The following is a 17125-nucleotide window of genomic DNA, read 5'->3' as shown; positions in this document are numbered from 1 at the left end:
CTATCTTTCTATCTTTCTATCTATCTATCTATCTATCTATCTATCTATCTATCTATCTATCTATCTATCTTTCTATCTTTCTATCTATCTATCTATCTATCTATCTATCTATCTATCTATCTATCTATCTATCTATCTAGCTATCTATCTATCTATCTATCTATCTATCTATCTATCTATCTATCTATCTATCTATCTATCTATCTATCTATCTATCTATCTATCTATCTATCTATCTATCTATCTATCTATCTATCTATCTATCTATCTAGCTATCTATCTTTCTATCTTTCTATCTATCTATCTATCTATCTATCTATCTATCTATCTATCTATCTATCTATCTATCTATCTATCTATCTATCTATCTATCTATCTATCTTTCTATCTATCTATCTATCTATCTATCTATCTATCTATCTATCTATCTATCTATCTATCTATCTATCTATCTATCTATCTATCTATCTATCTATCTATCTATCTATCTATCTATCTAGCTATCTATCTATCTATCTATCTATCTTTCTATCTTTCTATCTATCTATCTATCTATCTATCTATCTATCTATCTATCTATCTATCTATCTATCTATCTATCTATCTATCTATCTATCTATCTATCTATCTTTCTATCTTTCTATCTATCTATCTATCTATCTATCTATCTATCTATCTATCTATCTATCTATCTATCTATCTATCTAGCTATCTATCTATCTATCTATCTATCTATCTATCTATCTATCTATCTATCTATCTATCTTTCTATCTTTCTATCTATCTATCTATCTATCTATCTATCTATCTTTCTATCTATCTATCTATCTATCTATTTATCTATCTATCTATCTATATATCTATCTATCTATCTATCTGTCTATCTATCAATCTATCAATCTATCAATCTATCTATCTATCTATCAATCTATCTATCTATCATACATCTATCTATCTATCTATCGATTTATTTTATATCTATCTATCTATATATCTATCTTTCCATTATATATATATCTACCTATCTACCTATCTACCTATCTATCTATCTATATATCTATCTACCTATCTATCTATCTATATATCTATCTGTCTATCTATCTATCGATTTATTTTATAAGACACATTATATCTGCATATTGGAAAATGTATTTTATGTAATTGTAGCTTTCCTTTTTATTCATACTCACAAAATACTTCATTATTTTTAATATCCGCAATCTGGTTTTCCCTTAATTTAAAAGATTTTTAAATTAAAATACATATTTGAGTATTTCTTCCAAAAAACTTTACAATATTTATTGTTATATGAAAGTTTTCCTAACATATTTTTTTACCAAATCTTTTAATTGGTTTTTGGATACCACTAGTGAACTAAGATTATTTATTTTGCTATGGATTTTTTCTCCCAGTGCAGGGCCAATTCTTGGCTCTCTCCTGTTCTCACTCGACTTCTTTCTCCGACTACTTCCCAGCTGGAGTCGTCGTCGCCGTCACACACAATAATTAAAATCTTCGCCTTTGCCGTGATTGTTTCTACCGCCGAGATAAGTGCAGCAGCAACTGCAGCTGGAAAACTGCTTGCCGCATGCTGCATGCTGCATGCTGCAACTGCGACTGCGGCTGCAACAACTGCCGCTTAGATAATGCAATGCAATTCAGTTCTTATGCAAATTTATGAGTGACTGACTGAGTGACTCTGACGGGCAACTGCCACCGGGCGAAAAGCAGAAAAAGCAAGTGAATGGCATGCCATTCAACCTTTCTAACTTGGGTTACAGTTTGGCATCCTCGCTCTCTTGGCTTGTTTGCCAGCCTGGTTCAATGATCTGCATCGCAAATGTGTATAAAAGATACTGCGTGTTTGTCACTCGGCCACGCCCTCGAAAGGGGGGGCGAAAGATGGGAAAATTCTGGAATTTCGCCTGCTGAAAGCATAATGACCATGTTGAAATCTTCCATCATTCCATTGTTCTTTTTCTGGCCACTACAATTGCCACAATTAGAGGTGAGCTGCATTTGCATTTCGCCGATGCTTTCTATGATTAAGTTGTGCTCTCAACTAATGAGTCTGGGCCAGGTTTGTGGCTTTTAAAAATTATGCTAATGTTGCGAAAAGAAACAAATTTCTAAAGCTGCATACATTTGCATGTGTTTAAGGTTTGCGTAAGAGTAAAAGTTATTAATGTGGGGAAGCCAAATAAAACAAGCTATTAGCGTTTTGGCGATTTGGATTTGTGTAGCAAGGTATACTTATGTTAAATATGCCTGGGACAGTTCCTAAATCTATCATTTTTAATGGGTTTCTGGCAGATTTATGCCTGTCATAGTAGGTCAGCGACAGTTCCTAAATCCCAATCTCAGTTATTCCAAGCCAATTTGGGTTCTTGCATAATTTATATATTTTTTAGTATGCATGTAAGTGCCACATGTTGCATAATTTCAAACTGCACGCAATTTTTCAACGCGCCGCTTTTATTAATTTATATTTTTTGGGCGTTTGGATGGACGACACCGGGCCCTCGGGCATATCAATTTCGAAAGCAATCCAAGCCCGGGAATAAAGAAGAGGGCGACCACGACGACGACATTCCATACAAAGAAATATGATCGAGGAGCCGGAGGAATAACTTGTCCCTGGTTCTGGTTGCGTTTTGTAAATTATGCCGAAAAGCAAGCCCCCATCGCAAAGCCTTATAAATTATTCGCAACTGCAAGGCAGCGTGAAAGCGGGCGTTTGCCTCCGGTTAATGATGATACCGGATAACCGCCACTTACAGGATATTTATGCTGCACTGCCGGTCAGATCGCAATTCGATTCGATCGAGTGCCGCGGAGAAAGAGACACTCGAGTGGAGGCCACAATTCGCCAACTCAGCGGCCAAGTTTATTTTTGTTTTGTCTCTTTTTTTTGGCCAGAACCCAGATCCGTCGGGTCAGAGGCGCTGTCGATGATGACGATGCCTAAGCCTCTCCAGATGCGCATTAAAAGTCCATTAAAAAAGCGACGGGGAGCGGAGGCGAACTGCAAAGTGGTGAACTCGCATGAGTTTGCTCCACTTTCATGAATATGCAAAGTTATAAGTCTGTAAGTCGGTAAGTCTGGCAAAAGTTCGAAGAATTTCGAATACTCTTTATAAAAAAATTAAGTTTATACTTTGGTTTCCAACATAAAATAATTTAAAAAGTGTTAAGATTCTCATAAAATTATAAATCTAGTAAACCAGCAAACAAAAGAGAGAAGATCTTTCAGAACCGGTCATCAAATTATTATATTTGTATTTTATAAATTTATTACCATAATGAAATAACTTCATAAATTTTATCAGAATTGTATGAAATTATAAATCTAGTAAAGCATTCTATAACATACTTTATAAAATATACAAATCTTTACTTTTCGAAGAAAAATAATAACTTTTCCAAAACCAAAATTGTATAAATTTTTAATCAATGTGTACATTATTTAATTTTTTAACTAAAAAAATATAAGTCATTGGATGATCTTGCTAGTTTTGTGTTTGGCCAACAAACAACTGAACTTCTCCAATTGACCGTTCCCAATAACCCACTTTATGCGCATTTCTCGTTTGAAAACCTCCCGTAAGTGCGTAATCTTAATGATATTAAAAAGTTTATTTGCCCTTTTGGCACGTTGTTCTAAATGAAAACGATGATTTGTACAGAGCCAAAAATACAAGGCCCTCCACACTCGAGAACCGCAAGGGGAGCGTGTGTGCGGCGCTATAAAGTGTTATGCAAATAAGGCGCTGGCTGCCAAACAAAGAAAGCGGAGAAAGAAAGAAATGCCGGATAAAGAAGCCAATAAAACATTCATATTTTTAGTTTTATTATAAGTCGCGATCGAGTTGATCGCCTTCCGATCGGCGACTATAAGTAGCCGGCGCTGGACAAGCCGCTCTGTCACTTTCCTCAGAAGTAAACTCCGGACAAGATGCGCAGTCACCTGGCCCTGCCGCTCCTGCTGCTGGGCATTAGCCTCGCTGCGGCCCAGTACCAGTACCAGGCTCCCCAACAGCAAACCCTCGCCCAGCAATTCGCCGATGTGGTGGATGTGGTCGCCCCCGCAGAGGATCTCCGCGCCAGGCCAGTGAAGAACCGCAACACGTGCACCACCAAGCAGAACTGCTGTGAGTATCGAGAGTTCCTGTAGCTAGGCATTATTATGGATTTTAAAGTGGACTTAGAGTCAAGACAGCGCCAGCAAAATGGTATCTAAACACGATCTGAAGATTACAAAAGTCAAAAGTCGGTTAACCTTTAAATATATTAATATCTTAAAATTGCAATTTAAAATTAATACTGTGATAATACTTGCTTTTTTCTTATCTTAAAAGTGCAAGCAAATAATACAAGTTGGTAAACTATTTTAACAAAAATGTTAATAGACCTTTCGAAATTGCAGTTTTAATTTATTATTACTTACAAGCTTGAAACTGGCATATAAAATTTAAAATTTTGTTTTTAATCGTACTTATTTACCTAATACATAAACGTACATGCTTATCATATAAGGTCCAGTTTAAAATTTAGTTTTTAATCCAACAGAAATCTTAAAAATAATGTTTTTCAGTCTGCGGCACCCCGAATGTCAACCGAATCGTGGGCGGCCAGCAGGTGCGCTCCAACAAGTATCCCTGGACAGCCCAGCTGGTCAAGGGTCGTCACTACCCCCGCCTCTTCTGCGGCGGCTCCCTGATCAACGACCGCTACGTGCTGACCGCCGCCCACTGTGTGCACGGCAACCGGGACCAGATCACCATCCGCCTGCTCCAGATCGACAGATCCTCCCGGGACCCTGGCATCGTCCGCAAGGTGGTCCAGACCACCATCCATCCCAACTACGACCCCAACCGCATTGTCAACGATGTGGCCCTGCTGAGGCTGGAGTCCCCCGTGCCACTGACTGGAAACATGCGTCCTGTCTGCCTGCCCGAGGCCAATCACAACTTTGATGGCAAGACCGTGAGTAAAAGTTTTTTGATTTATTTTCAATATTATATTCCCTATTATACGCCTGAATGGGAGTTTACAGCGCAGTAAATGAAGTATTTATGGCTCTATAAAGATTATTTATGTTTGAAAGCTGTTAGCTTGGCCCATGTGGATATAAAAATGAGTTTTTTAGATCTTAGGATAGCCAGTCTTAAGGACGTATAAAGCCATTTGATTTGAAAAAATAATCTTCACTTTGTTTTCGAGAAATATATATTTGTATAATATTATCAGCTCTTAAAAATTTATTAAGTTATGATATGTTATGAAGAATACTTTTTTTTTAAGATTGATAGATGCGATTTAATACAGGAATTTAATAATCAAATTATTTATGGAACCTCTGAGAAAATCATTAAGGATTTAGATTTTTCTACTTCTTTGGTTTTATTTTAGTTTTCCGACTTTGCATCTAACACCTTAAAATGTTATTATAAAATCTTTAAATATATTTTGCAGGCCGTGGTCGCCGGCTGGGGTCTGATCAAGGAGGGAGGTGTCACCTCCAACTACCTGCAGGAGGTGAATGTGCCCGTCATCAGCAACGCCCAGTGCCGCCAGACGCGCTACAAGGACAAGATCGCCGAGGTGATGCTCTGCGCAGGACTGGTGCAGCAGGGAGGCAAGGACGCCTGCCAGGGCGACAGTGGCGGCCCCCTGATCGTCAACGAGGGTCGCTACAAGCTCGCCGGCGTGGTGTCCTTCGGCTACGGATGTGCCCAGAAGAACGCCCCGGGTGTCTACGCCAGGGTCAGCAAGTTCTTGGACTGGATCCAGAAGAACACCGCCGACGGCTGCTACTGCCAGAGCTAGATCATTTCTGTAAAAAAAAGAAACTCATTTGCCTGCTTGCGTCATTCCTAAATTATTCTAAATTATTGAAAAGAAATTCGCATCAAATAAATCCATTTACAAATTCGAATTTTTGTTGGTTATTCAAGAGGGGGAAGCGCCGCAAGGAACAAAGCATTTAAATGAGAATGCTTTTTAATCAATTTTTGATAAGTATTCTGCAACTACAATTAAATAATTGAAGTAAGTAAATTAAACAAAAGCCAATAGAAAATGTTTTGGGTTTAGTTGTCACTGTATTTCCTTTAAAAAACTAATTTATAAGGTTTTGTTTTAGATATTTACAAGGTTCCAAAGCTACTACCTACTAAAGACTTTATAGATATATATACTTTTTGCAGTCAAAACATTTGATTTATGTTCGATGGGCAGCATCTAAATGTTCGACTACCCATAATAAGCTCTTCATAATCCTTTCTGCGTACCATTTAAATGCCTGTCGCATCCGGCGGAGATCGCAATCGAGCATTCCTGCGAGTCAGAGCCCTGCTCCACCTTGTAGCATTTTCGGGTAGTGCTCCGTGGGACCCACCCTCGTACTTGACGGCCGTGATTAATGTCTCGAAATTGTTGCCGCTGATGGAAATCTTTTTGGCAGCGTTCACATCATAATCGCTCCGCAAAGGCCCCGGCTCCATAGCCAACTCCAGCCGAGGATCCAAAACCAACTGCAGGTCCGGTCGCTGTCAATCAGGAACAACTTGGCTAAAAAAACCTGCGAGCGGCATAATTTGTTTTGACTCATTTTCATGCGCAGCTCATAAATTCAGCGCGGGCACGGCTAGAGAAGGAGCACGAGAGATCTCCAGATCACCAGAGCTCCAGAGCTCCAGAGAATGGAGCAGCCCCTAGCCCGGCACCTTGATTATGATTATGATGATGATGCATGTGGACAGGACTGGGCAGCGGAGCATCTGCATAGAGTGGCCATTGATTTACTATGTGAACACTTTATGGCTGTTTAAGTTGTTAAATTGAATTAAGATGAAATAAATTCTCGGGCAATTTTTATGTTTGTTAATAAATTTTGCATGCCCTGCGATAATTTGAACGGCTCCTGACCGCCGATCATAAATCGAGCGGCTTTATGGCCGCTCTAAAAATAATGCAGCTCGCAGACAATCGAAATAAATAATTCATGCGACTGCGAATGGGATCGGCAGTGGGCATGTGGCATGGGGCATGTGGGGTGTAGCCGGGTTAGCTGGACATGGACGCACATCCTCATCCTCCCTCCCATCCCGCGGAGCATCGCTTTCCGTTTCAATCGGTGGCCCAGGCTTTTTGGCAGCGCCCAGGGAGCAACTACAAATGGACTGCGCATTGTTGGCCATTTGGTGTTTGCATTTTAGATTTCTTCACACCTGAGCGTGGCGGTGGGTCTGGGCTCTGCACCCTGGGTCCTCCTTTCCGCGTTCAAAGCAGCCGCCGTCGGCGATCGGCGGAAACACTGGGAATGGCCAGTACCAACCTGTCCGCGTTCCTGGCACTTGATCCGCCATCCACTGGAGTCGCGCGGTCGGGCTTGCAGTTTATCTAATGCCCAACCGATGTCGGGCTCTTACCAAATTTGGCTCTACTCGCAGCTTCTCAAACGTCCGGTCCGACTTCGGCGGCCTGCGAATTTGTCGTGACTTGTTAATGATACATTTCGCCGGGTTCCCGGCTCCGGGTTCTAAGTTCCAGCCCGACTGGCTCTGGGCCTGGTCAAGTGTTGGCATGTCGCTTAAATGGTACATGGTGCCATCTTTGGGGCAGCACACAGAGAGAAAAAATAGTGAAGTTCGAGGCTTGGAGATGTTCTCCATATACACTCTGAGAATTTACTATTTTCTTTTAAAATATACTTTGAAAATATACATTCCGTGAAATTACCTTTTTCATAAATACTTTATTAATATTTTATTTTCATAATGAGGATATTTTTTTCGTCATGATTGATATATATTTATTTATTTTAAATGTATTTGTATATATCAATTTTTTAGGGATGTTTAAATGTTGTTCCTATCCTATAAAATAAATGTTATAAAAGAAAGTAATTTTTAATGTAAGGATTGTTATATCAGAAAAAGTTATTTTATAAATATTTTTATAAAACATCTTATGAGTTCTTTGTGTTCTCATACAAGAAATGTTGATGTTGGTAATAATAATTCAATTTAGCAAAAGATTTCTCCAAGTGCTCTGGCGAGTACCCTAGCAGTACTTGGGATAGGGCCAGCTCGCATCGGGCTCGGCCCATGTTAATCATGACTTGGCCGCCACGGCCCTGGGGCTATCAGTTTTCATTGATTTGAATAGTTTTCCAACTCTTTTTCAATTTACACGGGGCCGTGGAAATATGTTCCCGCAGCAGCCGTCAGCCGCGTCTTGTTCTCGCCACAATTTACGAGCTGCAGGACAGACAGACGAAATCTGGGCTCGTGATAATTAAACTGCGGCAGCCGCCGGAGTGAAAACAAAATGATTTACTGGCACAACCTGCAGCCCGACTTGCACTGCCACTTCGTGTCAGAGCTCACTTTTATTTTTGGCCCTGGCCGGGCCTAATCTCATTTGTCTTAGTCGCCCTGGTCGACTCGCCGGACCTGGCCGTTGATGCCTCCTAAATAATGACCCTGTAATTACGGCTGTTTAGGCCTTTCAGTTGCCAGGCTGCGCTCGAACACACTCCACTTCATTAGCCAATGCTTATAAGTGGCCAACATTCATTTCGCCAACAAAGCGACAATCTCAAGAGCTTTCGCTAAAACCCATTAGAAGATCGCTGGCCGTTGTAGAACCCCTTTTCATAAATGGTATCTCGAGGCTGTTCGCTTTACGACCCGGCTGGGGTAGTGTGAAAAGCCTCTTAAAAAAGAGAGTTTATAGCAAGTCGGAAGGGGACGCAAGGCCCTAAATCATCTTTAAGCTCAATAAAGTGGTGAGTGCACATGTGAATAAAACGTGAGTGCCATGGGCCTGCGGGTGAATATACGAATGGAAAACGAATCTTTTAGTGGGTGCTGAATGTTCTTAGGGAAATTTTATATTTTAAATTTATGGTTGGTTATTTTCTTTTAGGATAAGCGATATTTTTCTATGTGCAATCTCTTAAAAAAAATTAAATATTTTACAGAAAATTAAAATAAAATATAATTTATGAAAATCAAAAAAATAATTTGTGCTGAAAGATACAAAATTTCCCAAAGCCGACTTTCGTCACTGGGATTTCCACGTACAGTGCGTCCCGTTCCCATATGCATAAATCAGCTTTTTGCGGTCTTAACTTTTCGTTTCGTTTCGCCGTATTTTGGCGCTGAACACGTTCCAGTTTTACTTTCGGTTGGGGTCTTTGGCATTTTTGCACGTTGCACATTTATTTTAATTTCTGGCTGATCTCTTAGCAAATAGGCTGGGCCGCAGCCATATCCGAGCACGATGCACGTCCGCGACTGGCACTACTTTATGTAGATAATCTCAGATCTCGGGGTTCGGGATCGGGGATCGGGATCCGTGGACGACTTGCCCGGCAAACTGCTCATTAGTTTATTAATTAAGTTGTGCTGTGCGATCAGTTTCCCAGGCTGCAGCTGCTTCGGCTTCTGCTGCTACTTCCACTTCAACTTTAGCTTCTGCCTTGCAGATTTATTTCTGTCGATTATGAAAATTGTCTATGGCATCGCCCGGCTGCTGCTTCTTCTTAACATTATTATGCTAGTTGCCGTAGTTATTTTAAATTGTTTTGTCCGGCCTAATGATACCCTACACGGCACCGGAGCAGCGGCACTTTAATCGCCAGTAGTTGGGCTTTAGCGCCCGGCCCTCGGCCCGCAGATCTCGGGCCCAAGATCTCCGAGATGCGGAGTTCCCAACTCATTTTGGGCTTTCGGTTCAGGTTTAGTTAGCGGCCGCTAAGTGGAAGGTGTTGAGAAAATGCACAAAAATTAATCATTTTATAATTGCTAAATTGCCGGCGGCCTTTCAATTGCTCAGCGAGCTGAATAGCCGCCTGAGAAAATGCGGCTCATAAATTAGAAATTTGATGAGGCGCCAAACCAGCATGGAATATGCATTAACAAATGGCCAGCGTGGGTATCGGAGGCATCTTCTTGTCACTGCTTTTGGGCCCAGGCCTTGTAGGGAAAGCTTGACAAATTAGCTGGAAGTTCGGGTACACTGGAAACAATAATGCGTAGGTGAAATATAATAAATTATTTTCTAAGCAGAAATATAAATATTTTTGAAAATTGATAATATATTAATATAATTTGATACTAGAAGAGCGTCTTATTTTTTTTTAAATAGAAATAAAAACTTAATGGAAATGTATAATATCAAATAGAAAAGATATTTAAAAAAATTAATATTGGATAAATATAATATTAAAAAGATAGGACACGTGAGAAAATAATAATATTTTTAATGTTTATCAGAAATTAAAAATGTATTATATAAAACTTCATTCTCCTAAGTTATTAGAAATGCAAAATTATTTTTCTATGCATAGCTTAGATTAATTTGATTCTTTCTTTGGTAGCACATATATTTAGAAACACTTTTTCAAAGTAGGTTCATACGATATATTTGGAGTCACAGTTCGTTAGTCCCGAAACGCTTGAGCAATTTCTTTAAAAGAAATTCTTAGAAACCCTATGTTTTCCCCCTTGAATTTATGGCCTTATCCCGTAATGACGTCATCCCAATGACCTTGGAGCGGAGTGTGTGCCAGTGGAGCTAATCAGAGCGGCCAGACACTTTCGCATCTTGGGGATCTGCCAGTTAGGCCCCAGAATCCGCTGGGCTGGCCACGCCTGACGCGTTGTCTACATTTTTCTCGCTTTACTTTTAATTTTGCACGCGTCCCAGCGGGTTTTCTTTGGCCGGTTCGGCTCTTTTTTCATTTTTTTCCTTCGATTTTTACTCTTTGTGTCCATTCTGATGAGTTTGTTTAGTTTGAAATATGTTTTCTATACGTGCGTCATGTTTGGACGTCCCTGGTCGCGATTCTCGGCGGGTCGGGCACTATAATTAAAGGTATTGGTAGGCGTTACTATTGGCTCAGTCCTCAGTCCCCAGTCCCCAGTCCCCTAAAAAGGGAGAGGGTACAGGAAATCCCATAAACTGGAACGACGGCAGATGGCCTCTTGTCTAGGTGGACATTGCATCAGTCGGCGGGAAAATCTACAAAAGATTCGCCGCCTTGCAGCACTCCAAACAGTTATGTAAGTTTCCTGCGGACCGCAGCGATCTTCAGCCAAATTCGTAGGAAATTGCCCGAGCTTCAGCTTTCAGTTTCGGCCACAACTGGCAGTTAATTGCCGACTCGAGAGCCCCTGGACGGATGTTGGTCTACAATTTGCGCTAGGCTTCCAACGCCTCCATCTGCGCATTTGCGCCGCTCTGGCTCTGCTCTCGGAATTAATTAGCACTTTTGCCTTAAAATTAATTACTGCAAATAACAAGTTACACTCGGCGGCCTCTGGTTCTGGCCATCTTCAGAGCTGCGAACCAGAAGACCTGCTGGTTTTCGGTTTCGAAAGCGAAAATCCAAGGGGGAATTTCAATAATTCGCAACGCGCATTAACGCGAATTTGTGGCCGGCACAAAATGATTTACATTTTAATTCGTTTATTATGCTCGGCAGTTGCTCATGTGGATGTTGCAGAATATGGCACAAGGTGAGGTGCATAAATCAGTTCTAAGAACTGGGTTACCCAGCTGGAGGGTGTTTGAAAACACAAGAAGGTGATGGTGCGGTAACGAGGATGAGCTGAATATTAATTTTTACTGGCTTTATGAAGGGTTCGATCTTTGGTTTAAATGAAATTAATTGACTACAAGACTTTTGTTATTTTTTAAAATTTAATTTTTAAAACTAATCACCAAAACTCCTTTAAAAATACTACCAAAGACCGCCTTTCCTGGTACTCTGTTTAGCATTATAAATGAACACCATTTCTCATGGCTCGGCCAAATTTGTATCCCAGCCAGTCGGCAATTGTTATCCATTATTTATAGAGTCGGCGAACCAATCTTCTTTCGCATGCTGTCACAGCCATCCATCGCGATTCTCGATTGTATAACCGCACAATGAAATTACAAAAGCCCGGAAAGTCGAGTTTAGCCGAGTGGAGTTCCCAACAACAAGTGCGGCGAGCGCTTACCGCATTAACAATTGCAAATCTTTGGCCACAATTTTTATGACTTTAATTGTTTGTTTTCCCGGCATGACGGAGAGCCCGGCCAGAAGAAGATCAGATCGCGGCGGAGAGTCTTGGAGTGGTGTACCTCAGTTAGGTAGGTAGGATGGTTGAGTTAGGGAAATCAAATCGCAGAACTCGAGCGTTGAGAAAGCCCCGTTAATGTGACCCGACGTGCGCGGCAATAGATAAAAATGCCCAGCAAAAAAAAAGTAGTAAAAACCAGACAAAAAGGCACAAAACGAGGCAAGACAAACAGTCGGATAGTCAGATAGTTAGATACGTGGAGCTGGAGTTGCGGGTGGGCAGAAACCGCAGAGACTTCGCCTCCAGCCCGCTTTCCCAGCCCATTTCCACAATGGGCCGAAGGGCGGGGGAAAATGATGACCTCGTGCAGAAAACTAAGTCACACGAAGTGAACGACCAGCGAATCAGTGACTGAAAAATTGCCCACAAAATGTGGCGGCTGGCAAGACGATGATCTCGGCCCAAAGTCACTGGGTGAAGGGGTATCTATGCCCCCGAGGAGGCCAAACAGCCAGAAAGCAAACAATGCCGAGGCATTGACACAGCTGCAGGCCAGCGACTGCCTCTTGGCCAGGCCCCCAGATAAGCCTTTGGCCTTAAAAGGAGCAGTATCGGGGAATCGAGCCTCAGGCCGAGGAATCGTACATAAACGTTATCTTACGACCCTGTCACTGTTCCCGAAAACAGTTACACTCGCCACTCCAACTTTCAATCGCCTTCGAGAGGGAGTGGAAAATCTAAGGAGACTGTGGGTTTTTCCAATAAATATATCCCTATTTCTCTTAAAAATACGTAACAGGTTCTAGAACCTAAAAATGAAAATTTAATATAGGGTTTATTTTTACTAAATATACAAGATCTCATTCAACATTTTTATATATAGCTGTTGCTTATATTTATATAATATCTTTATTTATCTTTATAAAATATCTCTCATAACGAAGTAAATTAAATTAATTTAAAGATATTTTATCTTTCTATCCCATATTATCTCACTATCGATCGTGGTGAAATCTTAAAACCTAAAATTACTTAGCCAGTCCTGTGATAATTTTTAAGTGAACCTGCACTCGCAGCGAGCTGGCCAACCTAATCCTCGTTTCGATGCAACGGCCCTGAACCGTATCGTATCGGTTGTCAACTTCGGAGCGCTCCTCCACTGACACTGACCGCCAAAATGGAAATGCGTTACAAATCCGGCCGCAAGACAGGCGGCATCTGCGGCCTCCATCCTCCATCCCAAATCCCCGCTCCCCCGCCAGTCAGTTGCAATTTCAATCAAGCAACTACAGACTAAGGGTTGTCCGGAGTGAGGAGGATCCAGGGCGGACTAGAGTAGAGCATCGGCTGGGCTTGCAATTTTTATTGGCAATCTTATGGTTATCAAAATAAATGAAGTGTTACAGCAACAAGTTGCGCGGCGCGGAAGCCGAGCTACGTGCCTGCCTTTGGTCACTGATTGCCTGGCCACACTGTCCCGAAAAGGGGGTTCCAAAGTGAGAATAAATCATTTTAAATTTTAAGCTTATAAAGCAAACTATCATTTTCTAAGAAAAAAAAAAGTTGTAATGACAATAGAGCAGAGAGGAATTTCTAAATAAAAGAATTTTAGGGTTATCAAATTATAAGTGTTGGAAAACGTTTTATAAAGCATATAAGTGGTTATCTTTAATTCTTCACATTATTTACTTACAAAAACTCATAAATATTTATAAAACGTTTTTTATTTGATTAATGTTATAAAAAAGAGACAAAGTCTTTATCTTCAAATATGCTTAAGTTTTCTTGATCTAGCTATAAGAAGATTACTCTATTGAAGGCTTCCCCTTCTTAATCCCTCTAATTAAGCCGGTAATTTATATAATTTTTCTCTCTGCAACGGCTGACATATGCAGACCCATGTGAGTTCCAGGATTTTGGCATCAGCAGACGAGGAAGAGCGGGGAATTAGTTTAGGACGCCAGCGGATCGGAGGCAATTTTCAATATACAAATACATGGCATCCTGGCCGGCGTGGGCCTGCTCAACAAACGCTGCCACAAATTGAATATTAAGCTGCGGAATCGCGATTCGGACTGCTGACCACTGGGCGATTCTGCGGAAGATAAGAACGATCGCGATAAGCGCCCCAGAAGGCGCTTCCTGCCGGTCCAAAGTGGCCCGCTGTGGCGTTTGTTTGCCACACGCAATCAATGGATGTGGACGGGCATTGGGATGCGGATTGGGATGGGGATTGCGATGGGGATTGGGTTGGGTATTGGGATGGGGATCCCCCCTGGACCCAATCCCAAGCTTCAGCACTTTGATCATCATCTCGACTAATCGTCCCGCTGTGCAGATCCACAGATACAGATTCAGATGCAGATCCAGATGCAGATACAAGTACGAATACGAGTTCGAGTGCATCTCATGCATGCACATCTGCAGCTGGGGCTGTTTATCTAGCTGCGATTGTCGCTGCCCAGTCACTTGGCCATGTTGTTAGTCATTTGTTATGAAACAAGCAAAAGGGTCTCTGGTCCGAGGATCTCCCATGTTGTGCATATGCATGAGACCCCAGTGCGATGTCCCCCGTCCGATGTCCCCCTGGATGTCCGTTTGGCTGCTGCTGTGTGGCATTTCAACTGCCGGCCAGTTGCCATGTGCGGAATTTCTTAACACGTGTCACCCGGCTGCATTTGCGGATTGGTCAGGGGTAAGAGAACAGCTCAGATGCAGACTGCGATGGTATAATAGATTCCCGGTTGCCCGATGGTGGTTAGCTGAAAAGCCTTTTAATGAGATGCAGGCAATCTATTTGCTCATCTCCTCTTAGCTGGAACTAATAAGGCATGGCGAGTACACAAAAGAATTACTTAATTATTTTTCAGAATTTGTCAATAAGCTTCACCAGTTTTTAATGAAATATAACTTTTCTAAGGTAGGTTTAATAATTCTTTAATTTTTTTCTAGAAACATTTATTTCGGATTTATTTGCTTAATGATAAAAAATTCCATAAATTCTTTTACAAAATGTTGCACTATAAAAATCAGTATTTTGTAAAAAATACTATATTGTGGTAATTAGTAATAAATAAAAATATTAATTATTCCTTTAAAATAACAAAACAACAAATTGTCCAAATGTGGAATGCTATACCATGTTGACTTGGAAATGAAATTTCCAATCAATTGAGATTTAAAATATAAATTTTTAAAGATTTGTTGATAATAACCTCGATAAAACCCATGTTTTTTAAACGGGTTTCAGGAAATTTTGTTAATATCCCTAAAGTTGGCTTTATTTTACGTTTCAAATTCTTTTGGCGCCATCTAGGTGTTATAACTTGTCCAAAGCTTTTTTCAGATATAAGACGCGCTTTGAAAGCAAGCTCTGTACTGTGTAGAAAACAAATGTATAAAACATGTAGATAATAGAGATAGCTTTGTATCTGCAATGTTAAGTAAATTTATTATAAATAAATTTATCTCTAAAAATAAAAATAACAAAAAAAAATAAAATATGAACATTTAAAGAAAAATTTAAAATACTACGTATTCAAATGACTATTATTTTTAATAAGATAACACAAAATAAATAAAAAATAACTACCTAAAGTAAAATAAGTCACACACTAAAAGTCTTAAGGATTTTCCTTGATTTATTAGTCACTAATTGGGCTCACGAGAGACATACATATGTGAGAACAAAGCGGTCATAAATCGGAAAACCACCTACAGCAGACAGCAGACAGATTAATCGTCAAATGCGACGATTTAGCTGACACCAAGGACATCAATAGAACACTAAAATGGGGTCACTCAGGTGACGAAAGCACTTGCATATTAAATAAAAATATTAGTTGGTATCAAGAGAAACCATCTGAGGGGTAATGTCGAATTCAACTTAATTATACTCCGGGTAGTGGTTAAAGAGCTTCTATTAAATCAGCTACGCTTCTAGCTTTATCAGTTGCAACACAGGCAATCATTAAAATAATTTCACATAATTTAGTTTCTTTCATTACTATATTTCATGAAGCTTTCAGCTTTAAGTGATTAAATCGCGAGCATGTCCAATAAGGCGACCGACGAGACACCTAATTATAAGCATAAAAGTCCCAGGAGGAAGGGAGTTCGACTGGCACTACATAAACAACGGCTATTAGAGGAGACAGGTGAACACCAGGTATTTTTTCACTTTCTTTTTTTTTGAGACCAAGTCTCCCTAAAGCGACTGCAGGAGGAATTCATACAAATTAGCGGTGAAATAAATTAGGCGGCAGCGTCGCCGGTTTTCTGTCCCTGTTTCGAGTGAAAGCAAATTAAATTAGGCAATGCATACCGCCAGAACGGGAGAAAGACGAGGCGAACCAGAAGAGAAAGCCATTCAGGTAAATGTAAAGTAAATAAAAACTGGTGGAGAAATTGCTATAGGTCGAAATGCCCTTTTTGGTTTGATTTATGAGATAAATAAAAATCTAAAAAAATGTTTTCCTACTCTTTTTTAAAGGAAACCATGAAATGTCTATTAGAAAGATATCAGGTGTTTTAATATTTTACATTAATGTTGATATATTTGAATTACATTTCTTATGTAAAATGATTGTAATACTTGAATAACAAAGACTAAATATTTTTTATTCTGAAATATAAATAATACTAAGTATTTTTAAGATTGTTTAAAATTGGCACTTCAGTTTTTTTTAAATTTTCATATAAAATCTCCCCAAAAGGGTATTCATGTATCTCCTTAAAATCTAGTGGTGTTGTGACCTGTCGCCCTTTCCGGCTGTCGGTCTGTCCCTCCGTCCGGGTGAAGGGTTTGCTGGCAAAGCGCATTCATGGCTGGGTATGTCAGCAGCCAAATGGGAACGAGCATCAGCCAAATGCGACATGACAGCTGACTCGTCTCCCTGGCCCTTTTTTCCTTTTTTTTGCGTGGAGTGGTCCGACTTAGGCGGTGCTTAAAAACGCGTAAATGGCAGCCAGTCACATGCTAATTTGCAGCCCCACCTCCACCACCCCCTGGAAGCCCATATGCCGGGACAGCTAATCATGCCAGT

General features: G+C 40.4%; 1 protein-coding gene across 1 annotated transcript; it reads left to right on the top strand.

Annotated features, from left to right (window-relative positions):
• Positions 1-3934: 3934 nt before the first annotated feature.
• LOC108027671 (trypsin-1) lies at positions 3935-5941 on the top strand. The gene is made up of 3 exons (XM_017099216.2): positions 3935-4151; positions 4595-4986; positions 5476-5941. The coding sequence occupies exons 1-3, from the start codon at positions 3956-3958 to the stop codon at positions 5827-5829; spliced, it is 942 nt and encodes a 313-aa protein (XP_016954705.1). The 5' UTR covers positions 3935-3955; the 3' UTR covers positions 5830-5941.
• The last annotated feature ends 11184 nt before the right edge of the window (positions 5942-17125 follow it).

The sequence above is a fragment of the Drosophila biarmipes genome, chromosome 2L, assembly GCF_025231255.1.
Source record: "Drosophila biarmipes strain raj3 chromosome 2L, RU_DBia_V1.1, whole genome shotgun sequence".
In the NCBI taxonomy this organism is placed as follows: domain Eukaryota; kingdom Metazoa; phylum Arthropoda; class Insecta; order Diptera; family Drosophilidae; genus Drosophila; species Drosophila biarmipes.
The sequence above is the reverse complement of the archived record's forward strand: the minus strand, read 5'-3'. Positions and strand labels throughout refer to the sequence as shown.